General features: G+C 34.7%; 1 protein-coding gene across 6 annotated transcripts in view; it reads left to right on the plus strand.

Annotated features, from left to right (window-relative positions):
* Positions 1-22,163, plus strand: part of DOCK7 (dedicator of cytokinesis 7) — a 186,835-nt gene that overhangs the window by 152,916 nt on the left and 11,756 nt on the right. For 2 of the 6 annotated variants that reach the window (XM_065911740.1, XM_065911772.1), the window contains 11 exons: positions 1,688-1,846; positions 2,492-2,592; positions 3,857-4,049; positions 5,411-5,554; positions 7,937-8,068; positions 9,592-9,606; positions 17,233-17,358; positions 18,923-19,012; positions 19,134-19,370; positions 19,976-20,119; positions 20,811-20,917. In XM_065911740.1, coding sequence (XP_065767812.1) covers positions 1,688-1,846; positions 2,492-2,592; positions 3,857-4,049; positions 5,411-5,554; positions 7,937-8,068; positions 9,592-9,606; positions 17,233-17,358; positions 18,923-19,012; positions 19,134-19,370; positions 19,976-20,119; positions 20,811-20,917 — 1,448 coding nt within the window. Of the gene's footprint in view, positions 1-1,687; positions 1,847-2,491; positions 2,593-3,856; positions 4,050-5,410; positions 5,555-7,936; positions 8,069-9,591; positions 9,607-17,223; positions 17,359-18,922; positions 19,013-19,133; positions 19,371-19,975; positions 20,120-20,810; positions 20,918-22,163 lie in introns of those variants that run through there. The other 4 variants (XM_065911750.1, XM_065911783.1, XM_065911761.1 and 1 more) reach the window with 3 other exon arrangements.

Here is a 22,163-nt window from a genome sequence, read left to right on the forward strand (position 1 = left end):
GTAGACTTTTTAGGTAACAAAAATGTCACATAAGAAAGGCATTGAGATGAGAGAAGAAAACAGGCAAACAGAGAAGGAAACTTTTTTAGTACTTCTTAATTATTATGGCTCAAAGAGAGAGTAATAAGAGATAAAATTGTAAGTGAAATGTTTAGATGAAGCTGTCATAGGACAGATACTTACTTATCACTGTACTCTCTGTTCCTACTGTATAGTTTGGCATGTTTATTTGGTCAAATACATGAATTTTATCTGCAAAGCTGTGAGCAGCCATTGAAGTGTTTTAAGAAGAAGACTGATATATACATTCAGGTTTACATTTTACAAAAAATTTCCCTGATGCTACTTAGGTAAGGAAAAAGAAAAATTGGTTAGGAAGTTATTGCAGTAATCCAGATAAGAAATGATAAAGGCATAAAGTAAAGCAATGGCACTGAGAATGGAGAAAGAACTGATTGGAACAGATTAGAAGATGGTGTAGATTGAGTTTATAGTATGAATAATGAATGGGCAGAATGGCTATGGAACAACTCCTGGTTTGGGGCCTGTGTAACTGACTACAATAGTAGTACCATTTGTTTAATCAATAGGACAGACTGTTTTCTTGGGCTCCAAAATCACTGTGGGTGGTGAGTGCAGCCTTGAAATTAGAAGATACTTGCTCCTTGGAAGAAAAGTAATGTCAAACCTAGACAGCGTATTAAAAAGCAGAGCCATTACTTTGCCTGCAAAGGTCCATATAGTCAAAACTATGGTGTTTCCAGTAGTAATGTACAGATGTGAGGCTGGACAATAAAGAAGGCTGAATGCTGAAGAACTGATGGCTTCGAGCTGTGGTGCTGGAGATGTTGAACCTGAAGCTCCAATAGTTTGGCCACCTGATGCAAAGAGCCAACTCATTGAAAGAGACCCTGATGCAGGGAAAGATTTTAGGCAGGGGGAGAAAGGGATGACAGAGGATTAGATGGTTGGATGGCATCACTCTCTCACTCAATTGACATGAATTTGAGCAAGTTCCAGAAGATAGTGAAGGACAGGAAAGCCTGTCGTGCCTCAGTTCTTGGGGTCGCAAAGACTTGGACACCACTTAGAAACTGAACAACAATAAAGGTTGTCACTGGTAACCTCTTAAAAGTGGTTTCATAGAGGGCAGTGGTGAAACAGAAATGAATTTACACTAAAAAAGGAAGAATGTAAACTCTTGCAGTCTTCATTCCGAAGGATATACCTTTAAGTTACTTTGTACAGGATGTGAGTTAAGTTATACCTTTATCATAGCAGTGGACGTAATTAAATCAGGTAGAGTGTAGTGACCACATCTGACACTTAAGAATTTTGTGATGTTGATCAAGTTCTTTAATGTCATCTGTAAAAATGGTGTTATTGTTAATAACATATACCTCTTAGTAGGTCATTGTGAAGTCTAGGCACAACTTCTAATTCAAGACTAACCCACAATTTTTTTTCAACCTTATTTTGTAGGCTGTTATCACAGGAAGATTCTAAGCTTTATGTCCATTTAAAAAATAGGATTTCAATACTGCACATTTCATTACTTTTTCAAAAATATTTTTCCTAGAGTGATGTTTTATACTAACTTTTTCTTTATAGGAAGTTAAAAAAAATAGACACTTCCCCTTTAAGCTTTCCTTTATTAAATATTTGCCTGGCAATTTCTCTGTTACAGAACTTTGCCAGGGTTAAAATGCAAGTAACCATGTCACTGTCTTCCTTGGTGGGCACATCTCAGAATTTTAATGAAGAATTTTTAAGACGTTCTTTAAAGACTATACTGACATATGCTGAAGAAGATTTGGAATTGAGGGAAACAACATTTCCTGATCAGGTCAGAAATGCTACTTTTTAGAGCATGAACTGAAATAGGAATTGTAAATAGGTATTTCCCAAATTGTTAAATCAAACTTTAGTTTTTCCTGGCAGAACCTGTATTTTTCTTTCGATCCATATGTGTCATAGAAAGGACTGAATCTCTGTTTTAATAAGCCACCCTTCCTTCTCAGAATGGTTAATATTTTTGGTGTTTAATTCTGTGAATTTGTGCCAAAAAGAACACTAGACTTAGACAGTATGGATAAACAAAAAACTTTATGATGAAAGTGTTCCCACTGATTTGTGAAACAATAGTTTGCCTCAAAAACTAAGTTTATACAAACTACCTTTTGAGAAAATCTGAAAATCAGAAAGAATTTCATTTTGTATTCCTTATATCCCTATATGTTTTTTATTTCTACTGGTAGTTCTACTTGTTTCTGGGTGAGAGAAGTGAAAAAATAGTCTGCTGATGAATTTGTATAAATTTTACTCTTCACCTTCTTGCCCTAGAATACCCACATTCTTTAGAACTATATCAAAATTGTATTGTTTGTTTTGAAAGCTTTAGATTTCAAATCTGAAATATCTTCCAAACTAATTTAATGGTTGTGAATAAATGACAGTTGAAGAATGTTTTTCATATAATTCTCTGCTATAGGTTCAAGATTTGGTTTTTAATCTCCATATGATCCTTTCTGATACTGTTAAAATGAAGGAACACCAGGAGGATCCTGAAATGTTAATTGATCTGATGTACAGGTAGCATTTGTTTAATTCACTTATACCTTGTAATTGTTGTTGTTTAGCTGCTTAGGTGTGTCCACCTCACTTTTGACCCCGTGGACTATAGCCCACCAGGCTCCTCTGTCCATGGGATTTCCCAGGCAAGAATACTGGAGTGGGTTGCCATTTCCCTCTCCAAGTTAACTTCCTGACCCAGGGATCAAACCCACATCTCCTGCAATAGCAGATGGACTTTTTACCACTGAGCCACCTGAGGAGCCCTGTGTCTTATATAATGGGACTTAAGTTAGTGTGACACACAGAAAACATGAGTTTTACAAGAATACAAAAATTATTTGTCATTTTCCAATGGTAATTAAAACCCACTCCAGTATTCTTGCCTGGAGAATCCCAGGGACAGAGGAGCCTGGGAGACTATGGTCCATGGGGTGGAAAGAGTCAGACATGCCTGAAGCGACTTAGCATGGCATCGCAATGGTGATTAAAAAAATCAAAATGTGCTTTATCAGATCCCCTGTGACACTTCTTTTAAGAACTATGAATAATTGTTCAGTGTATTTATTGATTATTAAAAACAAGATTTTTAAAAATAATGGCATAATTAAGACCTTAACATCCTGGGCCCTAGAGTTCCTAGGAAGGCTGAAGACCCACATTTTAAGTGTAAAGATTAGTTTTTTAAGAAGAAAACGTAGTGTATTAATACTTTACTGCAGCATTAATTTTACTAATATTAGATATGGTTTTTGCCTGTAGGCTGATATGTTTATTGGGTATTTTTAGAATTTTGTAATTTCTATTGTATCTTCAAAGATGTAAGTAAAGCTTGACTTTTTTTTGCCATTTGATCTTCATTTTTTAGTTTTCGAGTTTCTTAAAGACAAGAATAAAATATTTCCTTTAAAATTAAGGTAATACAATGAAAGAATCTTTTATAATTTTTTTCCTTGAATATAAAACTTATTTAGAACCCCATAATAAACTTGTAAATTCCCAGATCTTCCATTACTGATTGTTTCCTTAAAGGGCGGATTTTCATATAAAATGTCTTTTTATTTTTTAGCTCCCTCCTCCCCCCGGGCAAAAAAAACCCTGATACTCCCCATTCCATGGGCCCACAATTGTTTCTCTAAGCACACTCAAAAGCATTTTCATATCACCCAAAAGCTTGTCTTAATAGGTTGTGTTCAGTAACAGAAGCCTACACACTGAACAAACAATTTGAACTCCCTTCCAGGTTAGGAAGCAAATGCTAATTGAGAATTTCTGTTCTAACTAGAATTGCCAAGGGCTACCAGACCTCTCCGGATCTGCGGCTGACCTGGTTGCAGAACATGGCTGGCAAGCACTCAGAGCGCAGCAATCATGCCGAAGCTGCCCAGTGCCTCGTTCACTCAGCAGCACTTGTTGCTGAGTATCTGAGCATGCTGGAGGACCGGAAGTATCTCCCCGTGGGATGTGTAACATTTCAGGTAGGAATCTGCCTTAATCAAGGTATGTCCTTCTGTGGATTTAACTTTTCTCACTGCTGTTTATATTCATTCAGCTTGTAATAAAAGCACAGACTGAAAGTGATACTTCACAAGATGAATTAACATTTCACTATCACTTTCATTAATATGTTTTTAAAGAGTATCTCTTGTTAATTCTCTTCCATGTTTTCTTACCTGTACGTTATCAGTGCTGTGTAAAGTATATGTATTCTCTTTGCCTATACTGCTGTGAACTTCATAGCATCTATGAAATATATTCAAAATATTGAAAATCAGGATAGTGGACACTCTTAATTGGCTTTTTATTAAGATACCAGGTAAACCAGCATTCTCCATTGCTTATTAAAAATATGCTAAGATACGACTCAGAGATGATAGTTTATGCTCTAGTAGGGCTACATACCTCTGACCCACTGGCTGAATTCTTTGCCTACCAAAAAGTGTCAATTATGCTTTGCTTTTCTTCAAAGCCTCTTAATTCCAGGTTTGGGAAGTTATAAAAATTATTTAAATATTATGTTCTCTGATAAATCTAAATACAAAAAGAGAGTTATTGTTTCTGTGAAAATTATTAATAAGCTGAATGTTTTGCAAAGAGATCAAGACAAATAGAAAAAGATTGAGGGAAAATCTCCAAGAAATCTAGGATAATTTGATAATCTTTTAAGTTCAAATTTTTACTCTAAAGAAACCAAAACTGAAAATCATAAATGGAGGTTACATGGTGGGTATTTAGTCAAGAGAGACTATATAGAACTCTGATCTTGAGACCCATACACAAAGAAAAGGCCTTAGATCTACTTTGAGAAATTGACAAATGTGTGACTATCAAGGTTCAAATAAAATATTTAAGGTATGTATGTATCATTTCCTTTTCAGAAGTAATGATGGATCCCAATCTTGTTGGATAAGAGGGCTTTTTATTATACCTGAGTTTTTTCATTAATTTGATATATGTTAGGCAAACCTTGAGACCATTTTTGTATCTCAGTTTCCCTGATGAGTTTTAACAACATCAATTAAGTTAAAAATAAAGACTGTTTAAGTCACCTTAGGTGTTGTGTGTCATATTACAATTTTCCTTAGCCCATGATGTTTTAAAATTTTCTTTCTTACAACTTTTAATTAATGGAAAAGTTAGGTAGCAGTGCTGTTACATTTTCTTGTCATCTTCACAATACAAGAAATTTTTGGAGATTTGTCTGTTAGCTTTTCATTGACTACCCCCCTTTTTTTTTAATAAGCTGATAGCTGTATTTTATCTTCGCTTACTTCATATATATCATTCATGTTAAGAAATTAATTCCATTTCACAAACCTAAACATTTTTTTCCTCCTAGAATATTTCCTCTAATGTTTTAGAAGAATCTGCAGTCTCAGATGACGTGGTATCTCCAGATGAAGAAGGTATCTGCTCTGGAAAGTACTTTACTGAGTCAGGACTTGTGGGATTACTGGAACAAGCAGCTGCTTCTTTCTCTATGGTAGATGACTCTTGTTCATTTCTTCCCACAATTATGTACTTCTTAGTTATTACTGACATGTATATTTATGGTTTCTGCTTATGACCGTGCTTTTCATTTATGATAATTTTCTCTAAATATCTTAAGAACTCTTTAGTAATGAATTTTCTTTTCACATTCATCATTGCTTATTCCTTCTTATTTTAATAGTCTGTCACTTCCTCCGGTGTTTTTCATCTGCTTGTTTGGGAACCAGCACTTCGTCTATAAGAGATTTTTTTTTTAAGAAAACTTTTACCACCAAACATTTTCTAAAACCTTAAAAAAGCCTCTGGTGCTCAGGAAAGTTACAGCCTCTCACCCGATTGGTGGCATAATGAGCTCCGTTAGGTAGACACTGAAGTGGTATCAGGAACTTTATGAACTACATCCTAGATCCCTTGTCTGATTCCCTACCATACTATAAGTCCAGTCCTTGTCCCTCCCCATCTGTATATGAAGAATTGAAGCAGTCATGTGGATCAGAGATGTGATACTTATTGGTGAAGGGAAAAAAATAGCTAGCTGAATCCTTGCTTACTTTCTTGAACCATGTTGATAGCATCACCTACTTTCTGTGAGTTTTCTGCTGAGTGTTTAGTGTCCCAGCACCAAGGTTTGCAAGACAGTGAGGTCCATGTTAGGCTAAAAGGGAAGCTTGATGTAATGTACTATTACTTAATGTAGTTAAGTAATAGTACATTATTTCCCCATTGTACTATTATTGGGAATCAGTTGTTGCTTCTCCTGGCCTTAACCCTACCCAGCAATGTGTTGGTTATGGGTACAGATTTAGGAGATTCTTGCCTGGAAAATCCCATGGACAGTGGAACCTGGTAGGCTTCAGTCCATGGGGTCGCAAAGAGTCAGACAGGACTGAGCGACTTCACTTTCACTTTCAGCCCCTTTCTCTGCCATCTTAGTAGTTAAGCACTTAGTAGTTAAAGCACTTCAGGCACAAATTACTCAACCTACCAGTGCCTTACTTTTCTTATCCATTAAATGCATCTAATAATAGTATGTACTTCAAGGACTGTTGTCAGGATTAAATGAATTAACCTCTGTAAAGTGCTAATCACATTGCCTGGCTGAGCTAAGTTTTAGTATGTTTGCTGTTACCATCCTCTTATCATTATTGATACTTAGAAGTAACTCTTGTAAAAATGATTCTGAGACTCAAAGAACATTAGGTGTTTGTCCTCTTTAAAATTTCTTGTTTTTGAAGACCTTGCTTGTCCTGATTCCTATCCCAGATCTCTATTCCTTGAGCTTCAGCTTAAGGGATCTGAACTAGTAGGGGAAAAAGTTTTTGCTATTAATGGAGTATTTTAATAAAATACATCCTCTGTATATGTGTGTAATTTTAATAATTCACAGCAGTGAATTTAGATTGGGTTACAGTGGCTTATGTTACAGAAGCCTCTATTTTGCAATAGCATTTAATTATGAATTTCATTCTTTTTCGATTAATCTATTTAATATTAATTAAAATAATTACTGGGACATTTTAGTTACACTGAGTATATTTTACTATTGCAGCTACATGATTGCTTAAATATACTCCTGTGAGCTGACTAGAAAATATAAGAACCATATTTATTTTCTTGGGAAAATGCGATTTGTGAAGCAGTGGGAACTCAGTGACTCTTGGAAAATATCTCTTTCCTTTACCACAGCCACCAATCCATTACAAGAAAATGGGATAGCAGTATAAACATGTTTTGTCCCTCACTCTGATTATAACCAGAGCAACACTTGGCCAACCACTAGTAAACCAAAACCCCTACTTGAATAAAATCTGGTGGCTCAGAATCTTATGTTTTGTTAAAGATCAGTCTTTTTTCCATAGGAGAGTTCCCTTAAGATTTTCTGTGCCAATTTAATATTTTGGGAAAGTTAATAATTTTAGTGTCCTAGGAAGCAATAGGTTTATGTGATATTTGTGTATCTGTGACTTGTAATAATTGGGTTTCTATGTCTCTGCTCTGAATTTGTTTCTGCAAAAGTTTATATGCATATATAAGGACACACACATACACACATTTATTTTAGTTAAGTAAGTACTGAGTAGTAAAAGCAGAATGTCCAGTTCAAATTATATAGAAGTATAAATATACATATATGTACATGTGTGTATTTTAAATGCACAAACACAAATACACACACATGTTTTCACTCAATAGATGAGATAATATATTGTGCAAAATTATTTTATCAGGTCTTAATCAAATTAAAAATCAGTAGCGTTTGTTTTTATGTCCTATTGGAAAACAGTTGTATTGCCTTGGAAATACTGTGAGTTCATAAGTTGCGATTCACTCTCTTATTGATGTAAAAGAAAGCAATCTCTTATTATTCTTATAGGCTGGCATGTATGAAGCAGTTAACGAGGTTTACAAAGTACTTATTCCTATTCACGAAGCTAATCGGGATGCAAAGAAACTATCCACGATTCATGGTAAACTTCAGGAAGCCTTCAGCAAAATTGTTCATCAGGTAACAATTGTACTTTCTAACTTCAGTGTAAGTGGAGAAAACTGTCTTACAAGCTTTAGTATTGCTTTGTACTAATGTCACACTTGATCCCATGAAATGACCATTTTAATCAAGTTACAAATGAACAGTGTCAAAATGATGACTCATGGCCAAAGCAAGACTCATTAACAAAAATGAATTTAACCTAAAGTAGATTATGATCATCATAACCTTCCCACATAGGTTCTCTTTTTTCTTCACTTTTTTGAATTATTACTAGTTGCTAATTTTTTTTTAATTGTGTTACTTTCTGTTTCACAGTGTGGGTAGTAGTTATGAATTTGATTTTTTAAATTGATTTCTGTTCATTTTCTTCCAAAAATGTTTTTATATTTATTAAATGATATGAAAGCTTAATAAACTAATATTTTTAATGATTTCAACTGAACTTTTAACTTTTTTCCAGATATTTTTATCCAGTCATCTTCTGGCATGTTTCTCATGTGAAAGTAATATTTAGTGAGAATAATAAATGGTTGTATTTATTTATTCAATTATAATAGTATGATTTCAGTACTTATTTTTAGTTCATGGGATCCACATATTATCTTTAAAATTAAAGTAAGCTTTGTTTAAAAATGAAGTAGACTACTAGCAGTTGGTTTCCCTGAAGCTAAATCGTTGGCTCCATTGAAACACTCTGAAACGCTATGTTAAGGGTCCTGTTTTCCACTTCTCTGTTCCCTTGCCTGTGCTACCTGTGCTGTTGTCTGCTATTGCCATCACCTAAGAATGAAGCATAGTATTGTTTTTTCACTTTCGTGTGCAGCGTTAGTCCCACTTTATTGTCTTATCAGCTTGACTTCCTCTTTCTTGCCATGGACTAAGCTGTTCTAGATGAATTGATATAATCTGAAAAATTTAGTCTTAAAGAGGGCTGCTATCCTGTTAAGCCAGGATTTTATTGTCATTTAATAAAATATTGGAGTTGCGAAAGATCATTAGAATTCTGGATCACAGCAGGTGGGTCTTTTTATAATCAGTTATACAGTTAAAGAAATCTCATTGCAGCTTCCTATAGGTTACATAAATTGCAAATTACACAGGTCAGGCCTGGAACATCTAGAGCAAGCAGCTTCCAAGAAACTTTCATCCATTTGTATCAGAGACATTTGAGCAAAATTTCAGTTTCTATTCCAGCTCACCCTGGGTACTTCAGTGAAGTGCAGCTCCTGTTAGTTAGTGATCTAATGTAGACACAAATAAAACAAGCAGTTAGCTTTCTTTCCCCTAAATTTGTGCTTTTTTCCTTATTAAAGTTTTAAATGGTGAAATTTTAGCTTCTAGGTTTTGAACAAGCAATTTATAAAGTTATCATAGGTCTTAAGTGAAGGAATATGGTGTTTAAAATACCCTAGTGTTTTCTATATGGAGAAGAATTTATGGTACATAGTTTCTCACACTACTGAACTTCCTCTGGCTTTTTTTGTTCTTTTTAAACAGTTCTTTTATGACTTGCCCTTTTTCACTTTTTTGTTATACAGAGTACTGGCTGGGAGGTAGGTAACGTCTTAGCTAGCTAAGACACTAATAGAGCGGTTTGATCAGACTCCTGTGCCCACGCTTTGCCCACAAGTGCTAGCTGTGGGCATTCTGTTGCTGTCTGCTGTCAACTGCATTCATTAACCAAAGAAGTTGTGTTAAAATCCTGTAAGCTATGTTAAGACATTTATCATTAAGAGGTTGTAGGCAGTGCATGGAAATCCATACGTTACACTAATGATATTCTTTGGTAAATGAGCCACTTTGTCGTCACTTTAGTTTGTTTTTATCCTTTGAAGCATTTTCTTTCATCAGCATTTACACACAAGATTTCCTTTTTTTTTAACCATATTGTTTCACCTCATTCTACAGAGGTCGATTTATGTGTTATTGCTCAGAGGTGTAAATATGAAATATTTCATCTGATGTAAGATGCTGTCAATTGTAAGGTATCCCATTATTTTACATTCCTTTAAGAAAGATTAGAAAAACAAACAATCCCTGTGTATTAAACTCCAACATCCCATCAGCTGAAAAATGAATGCCAACCTCAGAGATACTAAAATATGGGCAAAAAAAATGTGCATCTTGGAATTGATAAAAGAGTATGTTAATTTGATCTTGAGTCACTTCACCTTGAGTATAAGGACTACTGAGGAATGAAATTCACTTTTATCATTTGAATTTTGTTGGGGGGAGGAAAAAACAGATTGAGAGAACTTGAAATTTAATTTGACCTCATTTTCTGACAATGTTTGATAATTGTGTTCAATGAAGACTGTGTGTGCTTCCTTTTATGGAGTAAGTATAATAGTTAGGCTCATGAAGTTACATATAAATCAAATCTTACCTGAAAAATGTCAGAAAAAATTGATTACCTTTTTAAAAAATCTTTCTGTAAAGGAAACAATTCTATAAAATAAAAAAATTCTACAAAATAATTCATTTTGATGAGGTAAAGCAAGGTATTAATAAGACAGTTTATTTAAAGCTGAGTATTAATATTTGTTAATTTTTCTGCTTTGCCTTTCACTTTGTAGTCAAGTTTATGTTGATTAAACAGTTTAGGCTTTCTCTGTTTGGTTTTGCAGTTCTTGTTTTGAGACCCAGCTAGAAAACCTTCAGAATGAATGTTACTATTGCATTCTCATCCATTTCTGAATTAGTTGCCACCTTTTGTTTTTCTTAAGATGAAACCAGTACTTTTAATCTACCTTAGTTCCTCAGATTAAATGTGTATGACTTTTTTTATACCCAGTATAGAACGTCTCATTTTTGTGTCTCAATTAACTTATATAGAGACTTGTTATCTTTGAGTCATAAAGTTCCTTATAGATTTCCTAACATAAAATGGAATTAGGTGAAAAGTAAGCATGAAAGAAGAGACATTGAACCTCTGAGCAGTTTATTACTAGTCTGCTTGATGCTAAATCGACCCCTGAAAGGTATAATTTTCACTGGTTATGACATTAATATTCTGTCATCATGTTTATTGCATGGTAAAAGTCACACGGACTTTATTTTCTTGTTTATATTCTTGTCACTACCTTTCACTGGACCTTTAGCTTTGTAGCTTCTAAAATTGTTGCACGTTTGTTTTTGCTTTTCCCTTGTAAAACTTAAGTGGATGCTTGCATTTTATAAGTATGTTTGCTACCATTTGCTGCTTATTTGTTTTGAAATTTCCCTAATTAAAATGCTTTCTGTTTTCTCTTCTCTCTTGCCCCTGGTTGCTGACCCTACTCCCTACTTTTACTATTGTCTATTGTGGTAAGTTCCTCTCTTGTGAATATTTTTCTTTTTGACTCTGGGAAAACTTTAGTAATTTCATTTTTTCTAAAAGCTATGGTTCCTAGCTAATTTCCTAGTATTCTTAAGGAATTCTCACTGGATTAAGATCCAGTAAGGATATCTGATACTATAGAAGGGGTCTTTGAATTGATAGCTCCCTCCTTGATCTGGGCTTATATATTGGCACTGTATTTCATTTTTCACTGTGCTCCTTGATTTGGTACAAATCATTTGAGTTGGCAGAGCTTTTGGGGGCTGTGTGTGTGAGTTTGTGTATGTGTGTGTAAAAGATAACTCTTAAAACTTGATAGCAAATTTGGTTAAATATTTACCATATAAATTAACACGTCATGAACCTTTCTTAAATCATGGTGACTGTTACTTGCTCTGCCAATTTTAATATCTGAATGACTGTTAACTGTTTATTTTCTCTTTCCCAAGTACATTTATTTTCTTGAAATAATAGGAAATAAAGTATGTTTAAAAATTTCTTACTTATAATTGCATTTTAAATTTATTATTTCTGACTTTCTATATGGAAAATTATAGCCATTTTATATTTTGTGTGCACACATTTTATTTTAAAAGGTACATTTATCCATTCATCAAATAGTGAACAGTTTGTATTCAGAAGTAGATTAATGCAAGCTTATAATATTCAGAATAATCATTCCCCAACTGTTGATAACATAGTCACATAACACTGTTTCCATTTTTTTCTTCAAAAAATTACAACATATTTCACCATCCGAGGGGAAATATCACCACCCTAGTAGGTAGATATTATAGTCTCCAGCAAGGCTTGAGAAGATGGACTTAGCTTGTTTAAGCTGAAGTCTCTCTACTAAGTCACTAAAGAAAAATGAGGTATTCTAACCTTTGAGATTCATGCATGCAAGATAACTGTATATTAACTCTTTTCATTGTACTGGATGGACATGAAGATGAGCCAATACTTTGGTTTTTATGTGCTGAGAAATACTAGCAATAGTTCTGATGCAGTGTCTTCTGTCGAATTTTTATATGCTCTAATCCATGCTCTGGAGAAGGGCATGGCGACCCACTCCAGTATTCTTACCTGGAGAATTCCATGGACAGAGGAGCCTGGCGGGCTACAGTCCATGGGGTTGCAGAGAGTCGGACACGACTAAGCACAATCCATGCACGCTGAGGCTGCGTGAGATAAATAAACTCATCTAAGTGAGTAAAAGAGCAGAATGGGAAACAGCAAGTTTTAATAGGTGATGGGCAGGAAGCTGAAAGAAGAAGAAAGAAAAAAAAAGCAAAAACTTTTACAACAAATAGTTAAGTGTGAAAATGTGACACTCTAAAGAAGAAACTAGACCTGTGTAGGGTAAAACATCCATGAGTATTTATCTCAGGAGAGGCAAAGAGGTGAAGTCAGATATGAAGAAAGTAAGGCACATGTGATGAGAAGAACTCTATGAAGAGATACTTTCTGATAGTTGATGACTCCCTAATAATTGGTATAGACCCATGACTAAGTGCCTGATGATGTGGTACTACTGGCTGGGTTCTGCCCTTAATGTTATTTCTGATGAGAAAGATATGGACAGCAAACATTTATTTATTAGATGATATTGGACATGATTATTTTTTTCCTGGACAGGAACATACAAAGGTTAAAATTGAACTTCTGATAAGAAATGTGATAGGATATATCTTCAAAGAATATACCTGGTAGGTTTATGAAAATCATCAACCTGATTTTCATAGTGGAGTGTGTGGAAAGGAGATGCAAACATGTAATAACAATTTCAGTAGAGGACAGTGTTGTAATATAGAGGAAGACAAAGCAGGGAGGAAGGTATCCAGTAAATCTCAGTTACTCAAGGAAATTCTCAAAAACTCTCAAGGAAAAAACATCAGAGAAGTGAAAAATGGTTCAGGGATCATACTTATGTCCTAGTATTTGTATATGAGTATATAGAATACATGGATTAAATAGTGTAATTAAGAGCTTGGACTCAGGTGTCAAATATATTAGGATTTAACTCTGAGCTCCACTGTTGGTCACAGTGTGACCTTGGGCAAATTATTTTTCTTCATTTATAAAAAGAGGGTGAATATAATGATATCCGAGAGTTGTGTTAAAAATTGACGTAACCCATGTAAAGTGGATAACCAGTATCCAGCACTTGTGAAGTGAAAGTGAAAGTCACTCAGTTGTGTCCAACTCTTTGCGACCCCATGGACTATATAGTTCATGGATTTCTCCAGGCCTGAATACTGACGTGGATAGCCGTTCCCTTCTCCAGGGGATCTTCTCAACCCAGGGATCAAACCCAGGTCTCCTGCATTGCAGGTAGATTCTTTACCAGCTGACCAGGGAAGCCCTAACACATAGTAAATACTTTAAAAATGTTGGAGATTATTATTTTTATTGGTATTATTATTATCATCATCATTACTATTACTATAATTACTTGAAATCTTAACACAGTTTAGCTGTGAAATCTAAGAGGTGTTAGGTTCCCAGGTCAGGCTTTATGACTAAACAAGCTGATAAAAGTGTATGTTTTTTAAGGGGAATAGATCTAATAGAAGACAAGGAGATTACCCCTGTGGGAAATATTGGTATGCCTATGTGAAAAATCAGTTAACTTGAGAGAAATGTAGTGGAGAACTATGGGTGAAGATGAAAGAAGTTTTGGAAGTAATGACAGTGTGGAAATATACAAGAGTCCAACTCAATGTTTCCTGCTAAATAAAGACAACAAAACTAGAAAAGACTTATTTGTCATAAGAGATTTCAAGCACTAGAGACATGGATAGATGAGTAGATGGATTTCCTTGTTTGGGACATAGTTTCATTATACACAGGATGGTGGGATCAGTGAGTACTGCTGAGGAAGAATAATTGGAGTGTGGGAATGGTGGGAAGTTCAGAAAGAATTCATGACATTAAAAGAAGATACTGCTAGAAAAATATAGGCTAGATTGTAGGAAAATGTTTTTTTGTTTTTAATTCAGAGGAAAAATGGGTATCATCCTGTGGTCCAAACCTCTGAAGAGGAAGTAAGATAAAGTGATATCTTTCTTGAAGATAAAGCTATATGATTAAACTTTCATGAACATGATAGAGTCAGTGGTTTTACATTAGAGAACTCTTTGTAAGTTGAAAATAAATATACTTACTCTATTGCACACACTCATTTTCAGTTCTAGTAACTCCTCTCTGATCTTATCTCCTTTGATCTTCTCCCTGCTGCATATTCTGCCTTGCCACTCTAGCCACTTTCTTGTTCTTCAAACACAAGAGAGGTCTCCTGTCCTTTGCACACAAGGGCTCCTTGGCTCTTTCCTCTGCCTGGAATGCACCTCCCTCCTGAGAGCCACGTGAATAACTCTTAAAGCTCCTTCACATCTCTGTTCACATGTCACCTCTTGGTGAGACCTGTGCTGACCACTCTGTTTTGTTCACAGATTTATCACCAGCGTCTATAAACAGTTTGTTGACACATAGTAAACCTTCAGTAAATATGTGAATGGATGCATGGTTACCTCATACACATTGTTTAATGAGTTTTACCTTCATTTTTATTCTTCATCTGTTCCTCCCACCCCCTCCTCCTCTCTCCCCTCCTCCCCTCCCGCATCCGCCTAGCCATTCTTCTAGCTTACTGTAGAATCCTGTGTGTCACCTCTTTTGTGACCTGGCTCCAACAGGATTTATCTTTCATTTCTCAAGACACTTTTTATTAGAGCTTATATATAACCTTTTGTATTGTAATTATTTGAGCACATTTTTTTACTCTCTTGAGGAGCCAAGTCTTACTTATTTTTATTTTCCTACTCCTGAGGATGAGTTTGAGTAAACTCCAGGAGTGGTGATGGACAGGGAGGCCTGGCGTGCCGCAGTCCACGGGGTCGCAATGAGTCGGACATGACTGAGGGACTGAACTGTACTGAGGATGAACAGTGGCTAACACATTATAAGCACTCAATATTTTCTTTTTTCTTGAACTGAATGTCAATATGAGAAAGTAAATAAAAAGAGTTTAAAATGGCTGCTTAGGAACTAGTTCAGTTTTAAGCTGCATTAATAAAATTTAAGTCCACATCCTGGAAGGCTGTGAGCCCACTGATCTCTACACTGATCAGATCAGTGTATGCTGTGTCTGTTTCTGGGATACCACACTTTAAAAGGTGCCATCAAAAGACTAATAAGTGGACACACTGTAGTACTTCTCATCATATGAAGATGATGGAGGACTGGAAAGTTTAAAGGAAACAAGTTCTAATAGCAGTTTTCAAATATTTAAAAGGTCATAATACTGAAGATTTGGAATAGAAATGTTAAGCTGGAAAGCTCTGAGAGGAGTACAGCCAGGATAACAATATTTTAATATTTGTGTTTCCAAAAAGTAAATAAATATATATATGTATGGCATTTGTTTAGAAAAAACAATCACACATTGTTAATTTTCTCAAATGCCTTTTTTATTTTCCAGGCAGTGTGGCCTTCATTTCTTGATTATATTAAAATTTGCTATTATTGTTCCATTGGCTTATTAGTGGTTTTAATCGGAATTTTGATTGAATATATTTAACCTATCTAGAGAAATTTCATTTGCTATAGAAGTCGGTTAATTTTGTCTGTTAAAGTTTGAAATAATTGAAACAGATTTTTTTTTTTTTTAGAAATCTTTTTTTAACTCTAGAGACATTTTTCTTTAAAACTATATTTCTTCTGGACAAAATGTGGAGATATTTTTAGTCCACTGTATGTTTTTTTGTTTTGTTTTTATTATCAGAAGGCTGATAAATTGAGGATCAGAATTTTCCATTTTGCTTTATTATCTGTTTCATTTGTAACTTATTTTACATACCCCTTTGCCTTTGCAGTAAGAAGTAAATAAAGAAAAAATAAGTATGAAACTTAATAGGCTTAAAGAGAATTGAGGTATAAACAGTCGTGTGTGACTGTGTATAAAGGCACTACCACAAAATCCTTTGAAACATCTTTGTATCTAAAATGTAAGAATTGCACAAAAATCTTCCAAGTATTTTATCTTTATCGAGAGAATTTGTTTTCAAATCTCCTGTGTAAGAGTGAAAGTGACCTTAGCATACTTTGTACTTGGGATGAATGTGTGTGGTTAATGTATGCAGTGGGTGGTTTGGGTACTTTAGAAAAACCAACTCTTCTCAATTTTTTTTTCTTCTTTCATTTATGCATTTTTTCCTTCCTAATTCCATTTCTAGTTACTCTTACACATAACAGTATTTTTTATTAGCAGAGGGATACTAATTGTAAATGTTTTGCTTCAGTGCTTCAGGATGGTCTTGACATTTACTGATCATCCACTCTGTACCAGATGCTACATTTGGCTTCTAGCTTTTATGATCTCATTTAAAATATGAAAAGAGATAGTAATATAAAGGCTAATAATGGTAACTAAATATGTTAGTGTTGTTTTTAAATATAACTTTATTGTATGCTCTAATTTTAGGATAATTAAAACACAGTTTATTTTGTACTAAGCAACTTTTCTTGCAATAAAGAAAATAAGTTAATTTATCTCAATTGTATGGACTTAGAAAAACATAGACTTATATGGGATGTCACTTGGTACAGTCCCTGAAAAACACATGCCATATGTAATTCAGTAAAAGCCTTAATTGCACAATGTTATTTGTTAGAAATAATGAAGAAAAGATTATTTTGTTTTTACTTTCATTTGAGAAATAATAAAATATTGTAGTTTTGAAATAAAACTGTTGACATTTTTTGAGAATTTTATACTAGTAGCAATCTAAGCAGAATGTGTACGACAAAAAGCCTTTGTATTAAAGTTTCTCTGTTTTCCTACACCTAGGATGGTAAGCGGATGTTTGGCACCTATTTTCGTGTCGGTTTTTATGGAACTAAGTTTGGGGATTTGGATGAACAAGAATTTGTTTACAAGGAGCCTGCAATAACCAAACTTGCAGAGATATCTCACAGATTGGAGGTGAATACTGTGATGGTTCAAAATGTCATCCTTAATTTGTATTTTCTATGATGAATAGACTTTTCAGATTCAGATCTAATACTTTAATAAGCCAGATCTTGCCAAATAATCTACTCCTTTAGAGTATAAGGATTTTTGATAGGTACAATAATATTCTCTTGAATTTTTAAAATCTTTGATAGCAACAGTAAAATATTATCATTAACTTCATTGTTTTGAGGGTCTATTTTCACACATATTTTAGAAACCCTGTATCTTTCAGAATTACCATGATTTGTGGAGAAATATATATAGTATTATCCACATTTTGTAGAAAAAGTTATAAGGAATTAATAATCATGGAACTAGAACTAGAACCCCAAGACATTTCTGACCCAAGTGCATTATCTTTTTGGCTTAACTGATTCCCAGTGAAGTAATCTTTAGAACTTAAAAGCTTGAAATTATACTTTAAAAACATTTCTTAGAATCCCTTAACCTTTATACAGCTGTTTAATTTTCAAAATAAATGATTAACTTTAATGTTTATGACACTAACCTGTCTTTTCTGCTGTAGTTGTTCTTTCCAATCTTTCTCTGTCCTTGTTACTCCAAGAGTGGTCCATGGACAGAATCTGCATTGACATTACCTGGGAGATTGTTTGAAATGCAGAATCTCAGACCCCACTTCAGACCTTCTGAATTGAAATCTGCATTTTAACAACCCCCCAGGTGATTTGTATAGACAGAAGAGTTTAGGCCGGTTTTTAATCTCAGCTGATGTTAATTTCTTCAGCATTCTGTTCTTATTGGTGACTTCACAGGGCTCAACTTCCACAAATTGGTTTTAGCTGTGACTTCTTGTTTTTTTAAGAGCCCATTTAGTCTTGGGAAATTTTGAGACAGTGTTTTTCAAACTTACTGAGTCATAAAAATTATCTTTGAGGTAGGAGTGTCTGTTCTTCTTTGAGGATTCAGACTTAATTTTTCCTTTTGAATAGCTCCATCTTTTGCCCATGCTGCCACTCAGGGTCATATGGAAAAATCACTACATTCTTGACCCAGGGTTACCTTTTCAAAATCTGAACTTATACAGAACTTCAACAAGTTAATGTTTTTATTTGGAAATTCTGGAACATTACATTAATCATTCAGAAAAATGAATGCTTGTTCATTGACTCGTGTCTGTCAGAAGTCAGGCTACAGGTCAGTTTGATGTATACTATATACACATCAAATATAATGAATTTCTTTTGTCTGTGCTTTCTTTTCCCTTTTTGTTTTTCTTGAGGATCTCTTGTGGAATCCTGTATTTTCATTGGTGAAAATTAATTTTTTTTATTTTGTATTATTTAAAGTGAGTAAATGGAAGTAATATCAAATAAATATGGAGTAAGACCCTGTTAATTTGATAGACTAAATATAAATTCTGTAAATGTCAATAATTTTTATTTTGTAATCATCGACATCATTTTATAAGAACTTACTAAATGGCTTCATTTTGCTCAGGAGTCTCCCTCAGAGGCCTTCTCTGTTTTCTACTACTGTTAACTTCATGTGAAAGATTTCTTTTTCTTTGTTTTAGGGATTTTATGGAGAAAGATTTGGAGAGGATGTAGTTGAAGTAATCAAAGATTCTAATCCTGTGGACAAGTGTAAATTAGATCCTAACAAGGTATGATTGATAGACTGTGATGCCCCATAGATGCATCTTTGAGACTGATTTTGTTGGAAGAAGACTAAATACTAAATAATAATTTAACAGTGAATAAATGAAGGACTTTTTCACTTCTCAGGCCTATATTCAGATTACCTACGTGGAACCATACTTTGACACATACGAGATGAAGGACAGAATCACATATTTTGACAAAAATTATAATCTTCGTCGTTTCATGTACTGTACACCCTTCACTTTAGATGGTCGTGCCCATGGGGAACTTCATGAACAATTCAAACGGAAGACCATTCTGACTACTTCTCATGCCTTTCCTTACATTAAGACAAGGGTCAATGTTACTCACAAAGAGGAGGTAAGACTCCAAATTGGGAAATAGAATTAGTGGAACAAGTACATTGAAGCCATTGAGAACCATGTGGATATAGCATTGTGTATGGTAACATACTAGAACTTGACCCATTTTTATTTTTTATTTTTTCCATGTCCAGTATTTTTTTTCGTTTATTTTTATTAGTTGGAGGCTAATTACTTTACAATATTGTAGTGGTTTTTGTCATACATTGACATGAATCAGCCATGGATTTACATGTATTCCCCATCCCGATCCCCCCTCCCACCTCCCTCTCTACCCGATCCCTTTGGGTCTTCCCAGTGCACCAGGCCCGAGCACTTGTCTCATGCATCCAACCTGGGCTGGTGATCTGTTTCACCATAGATAATATATTGACCCATTTTTAGTCATTAACTTTCAGCTTCTTTTCTAAGTCCCTTATTCACCCTCAGCTTATGCTTTAAAAGGTTGATTTTTTTTTCATTTAATGATCCAAAGTTTCAGAATATATTATTAGATAATACTTTATAGTTGCCACTTTTTTCTTATTTTAATTGTTTGTGTATAAAGCTCACTAAATATTTTTCAATCAATACACTGGCCTCATAAGATGTTATTTCACCCAGATCATCTTAACACCAATTGAAGTTGCTATTGAAGACATGCAGAAAAAAACGCAGGAGTTGGCATTTGCAACACATCAAGATCCAGCAGACCCAAAAATGCTTCAGATGGTTCTCCAGGGGTCTGTGGGCACAACAGTGAATCAGGTGGGAGTGCTTGCTAATACTGTGCAATTTAAGTTATAAATGGAATTTGGAATGATTACAGTACTATATTTCCCAGAGATCACAAATGTGTTACATCAAGTGAAAATATGTTAGAAGTAGTTGCACAGATACTGAAAATATAAGAGGTTAAACTGAAATAAAGATTTTAAGACCTTTACCTCCTAAAAGTATATGTGATTTGGAGTTTTTACTTCCAAATGATATAACTTACTCACAGAAGATTACCTTTAATTCAGAATATTAGGAACATATTTGGAATGCTTGGGGGAAACTGTTTTCACAAAATAAAGTGTCTAACAATCAGTGGACTGACAGCCGATTGTTCGTATCCTGACAACTGTTAGGTCTAAGATAAATTAAAGAATATAAAAAATACAAGGCAAAAGGCATTAATGAATACAATAGTTAGTGCTTTGTCTCCTCCTGATTTTCTTTGAAATATGAACTAAGTTAATTGCTGTGGGCAAAAGTATAGATTTGGCATCAGGAAAAAGTATAAACATGTTGTCAGAATCAGTCTCTGAAAAGTTTTAATATAGGCATAGTCATATATATATTAAGCTTAAATGCAGCCATCTTGGTGCTAAGAAAAACAGATTTGGTAAATTCTATTTCTGTGAATATTTAAAAAACAAAAACATACTTTTTGTTTTCTTTTCTAATTTTACAGGGGCCTTTGGAAGTTGCCCAGGTTTTCCTATCTGAAATACCCAGTGACCCAAAGCTCTTCAGACATCATAATAAACTGCGACTTTGCTTCAAAGATTTTACTAAAAGGTATTCAAAGTTTTCTACATAAAGATACTCCAGTTGACAGGATTTAATCCACAGTTTGATGTGAGTCTTCAGGGATTATTGAAAGGAGAGACTATAGGGAAATGGTTCACAGTGAGACGTAGTCTGTGTATAACTTACTACTCCATATGTATTTTATATATATATATGTGTGTGTGTGTGTGTATATATCCCTGCCCCCCAATTCTCTATGTAATGCCATGTTTTAAATGTTGAAAATGAGAGAAACCTCGATTCACAAAATCTTTAACTTCAAACTAAGTTTGACATTTAACTAGTTAACTTTGAAAGCTGTTATTTATTGTGAACATTCAGTGTGAGAGTTTCTGTTTCTCTTCCCTCAGAAAACATATAAGCCGCAAACTTGGAAGCAAAAAATTTATCTTCAGACCTTATCCTTATATGTCTCTTTTCCAGGTCACTTAATCTTTATGATCCTCTGTTTTTAATAATGAAGTAAGGATATAATATCTACCTGACACAGGGAGATGGTGCAAATTAGATGAAATAATACTTGGATGAACTGGGGCCTCCCAAAACACCCCCAGATTGGATGATTTGCTAGGAGGACTCAGTAGACAGCATATAGTCATATACGTGGCTGTGGTTTGTTAACAACGAAAGAGTAGAAAGTATAATTAGCAAAGGGAAAAGGCACGGGTGAAGTCTGGAGGAAGCCAGATACTGGCTTCCATGGGTCCTCTCCCAGGGCGGTCACAGAGAGGTGCTGATTGGTCAGCAGAGAATCGTGGCAGCATGTGGGAAATCATGTCCACCCGGGAAGCTCAGTAGAGACTCAAGTGCCAGCAGGCTTTTTGTTGAGGGCTAGTCATGTAGGCACCTTCTCGCTGACAGACCAAAATTCCAGACTCCCCAAAGGAAGGCAGGTATTTAACAGAAGCTACAGTGTTTATATAAAATGTTCAGCCACCGTGAGCCACTCTTGCTGCATATGATAGGAACCCTTCCCAAATCCAGATTCCCAGACTGGAACCCAGGCCTGCCGTTACCTCTTTTCTTCACAAATAACATCTGACACATAATAAACAGGTGTTCGGTAAATGCAGAATTTTGAAACAATAGGGGAAAAGAATCAACAACTTGGTACTGATTCCTGCTTCACTCACACTATGAGCACAAAAGAGGGAATGATCATTTTACATGGTGTTGTCAGGGAGTATTTCACACAGGAATTAACATCATAAACAAAAGTACAGAGTACAGAGTA

This window comes from Muntiacus reevesi, chromosome 1 (genome assembly GCF_963930625.1).
Source record: "Muntiacus reevesi chromosome 1, mMunRee1.1, whole genome shotgun sequence".
In the NCBI taxonomy this organism is placed as follows: domain Eukaryota; kingdom Metazoa; phylum Chordata; class Mammalia; order Artiodactyla; family Cervidae; genus Muntiacus; species Muntiacus reevesi.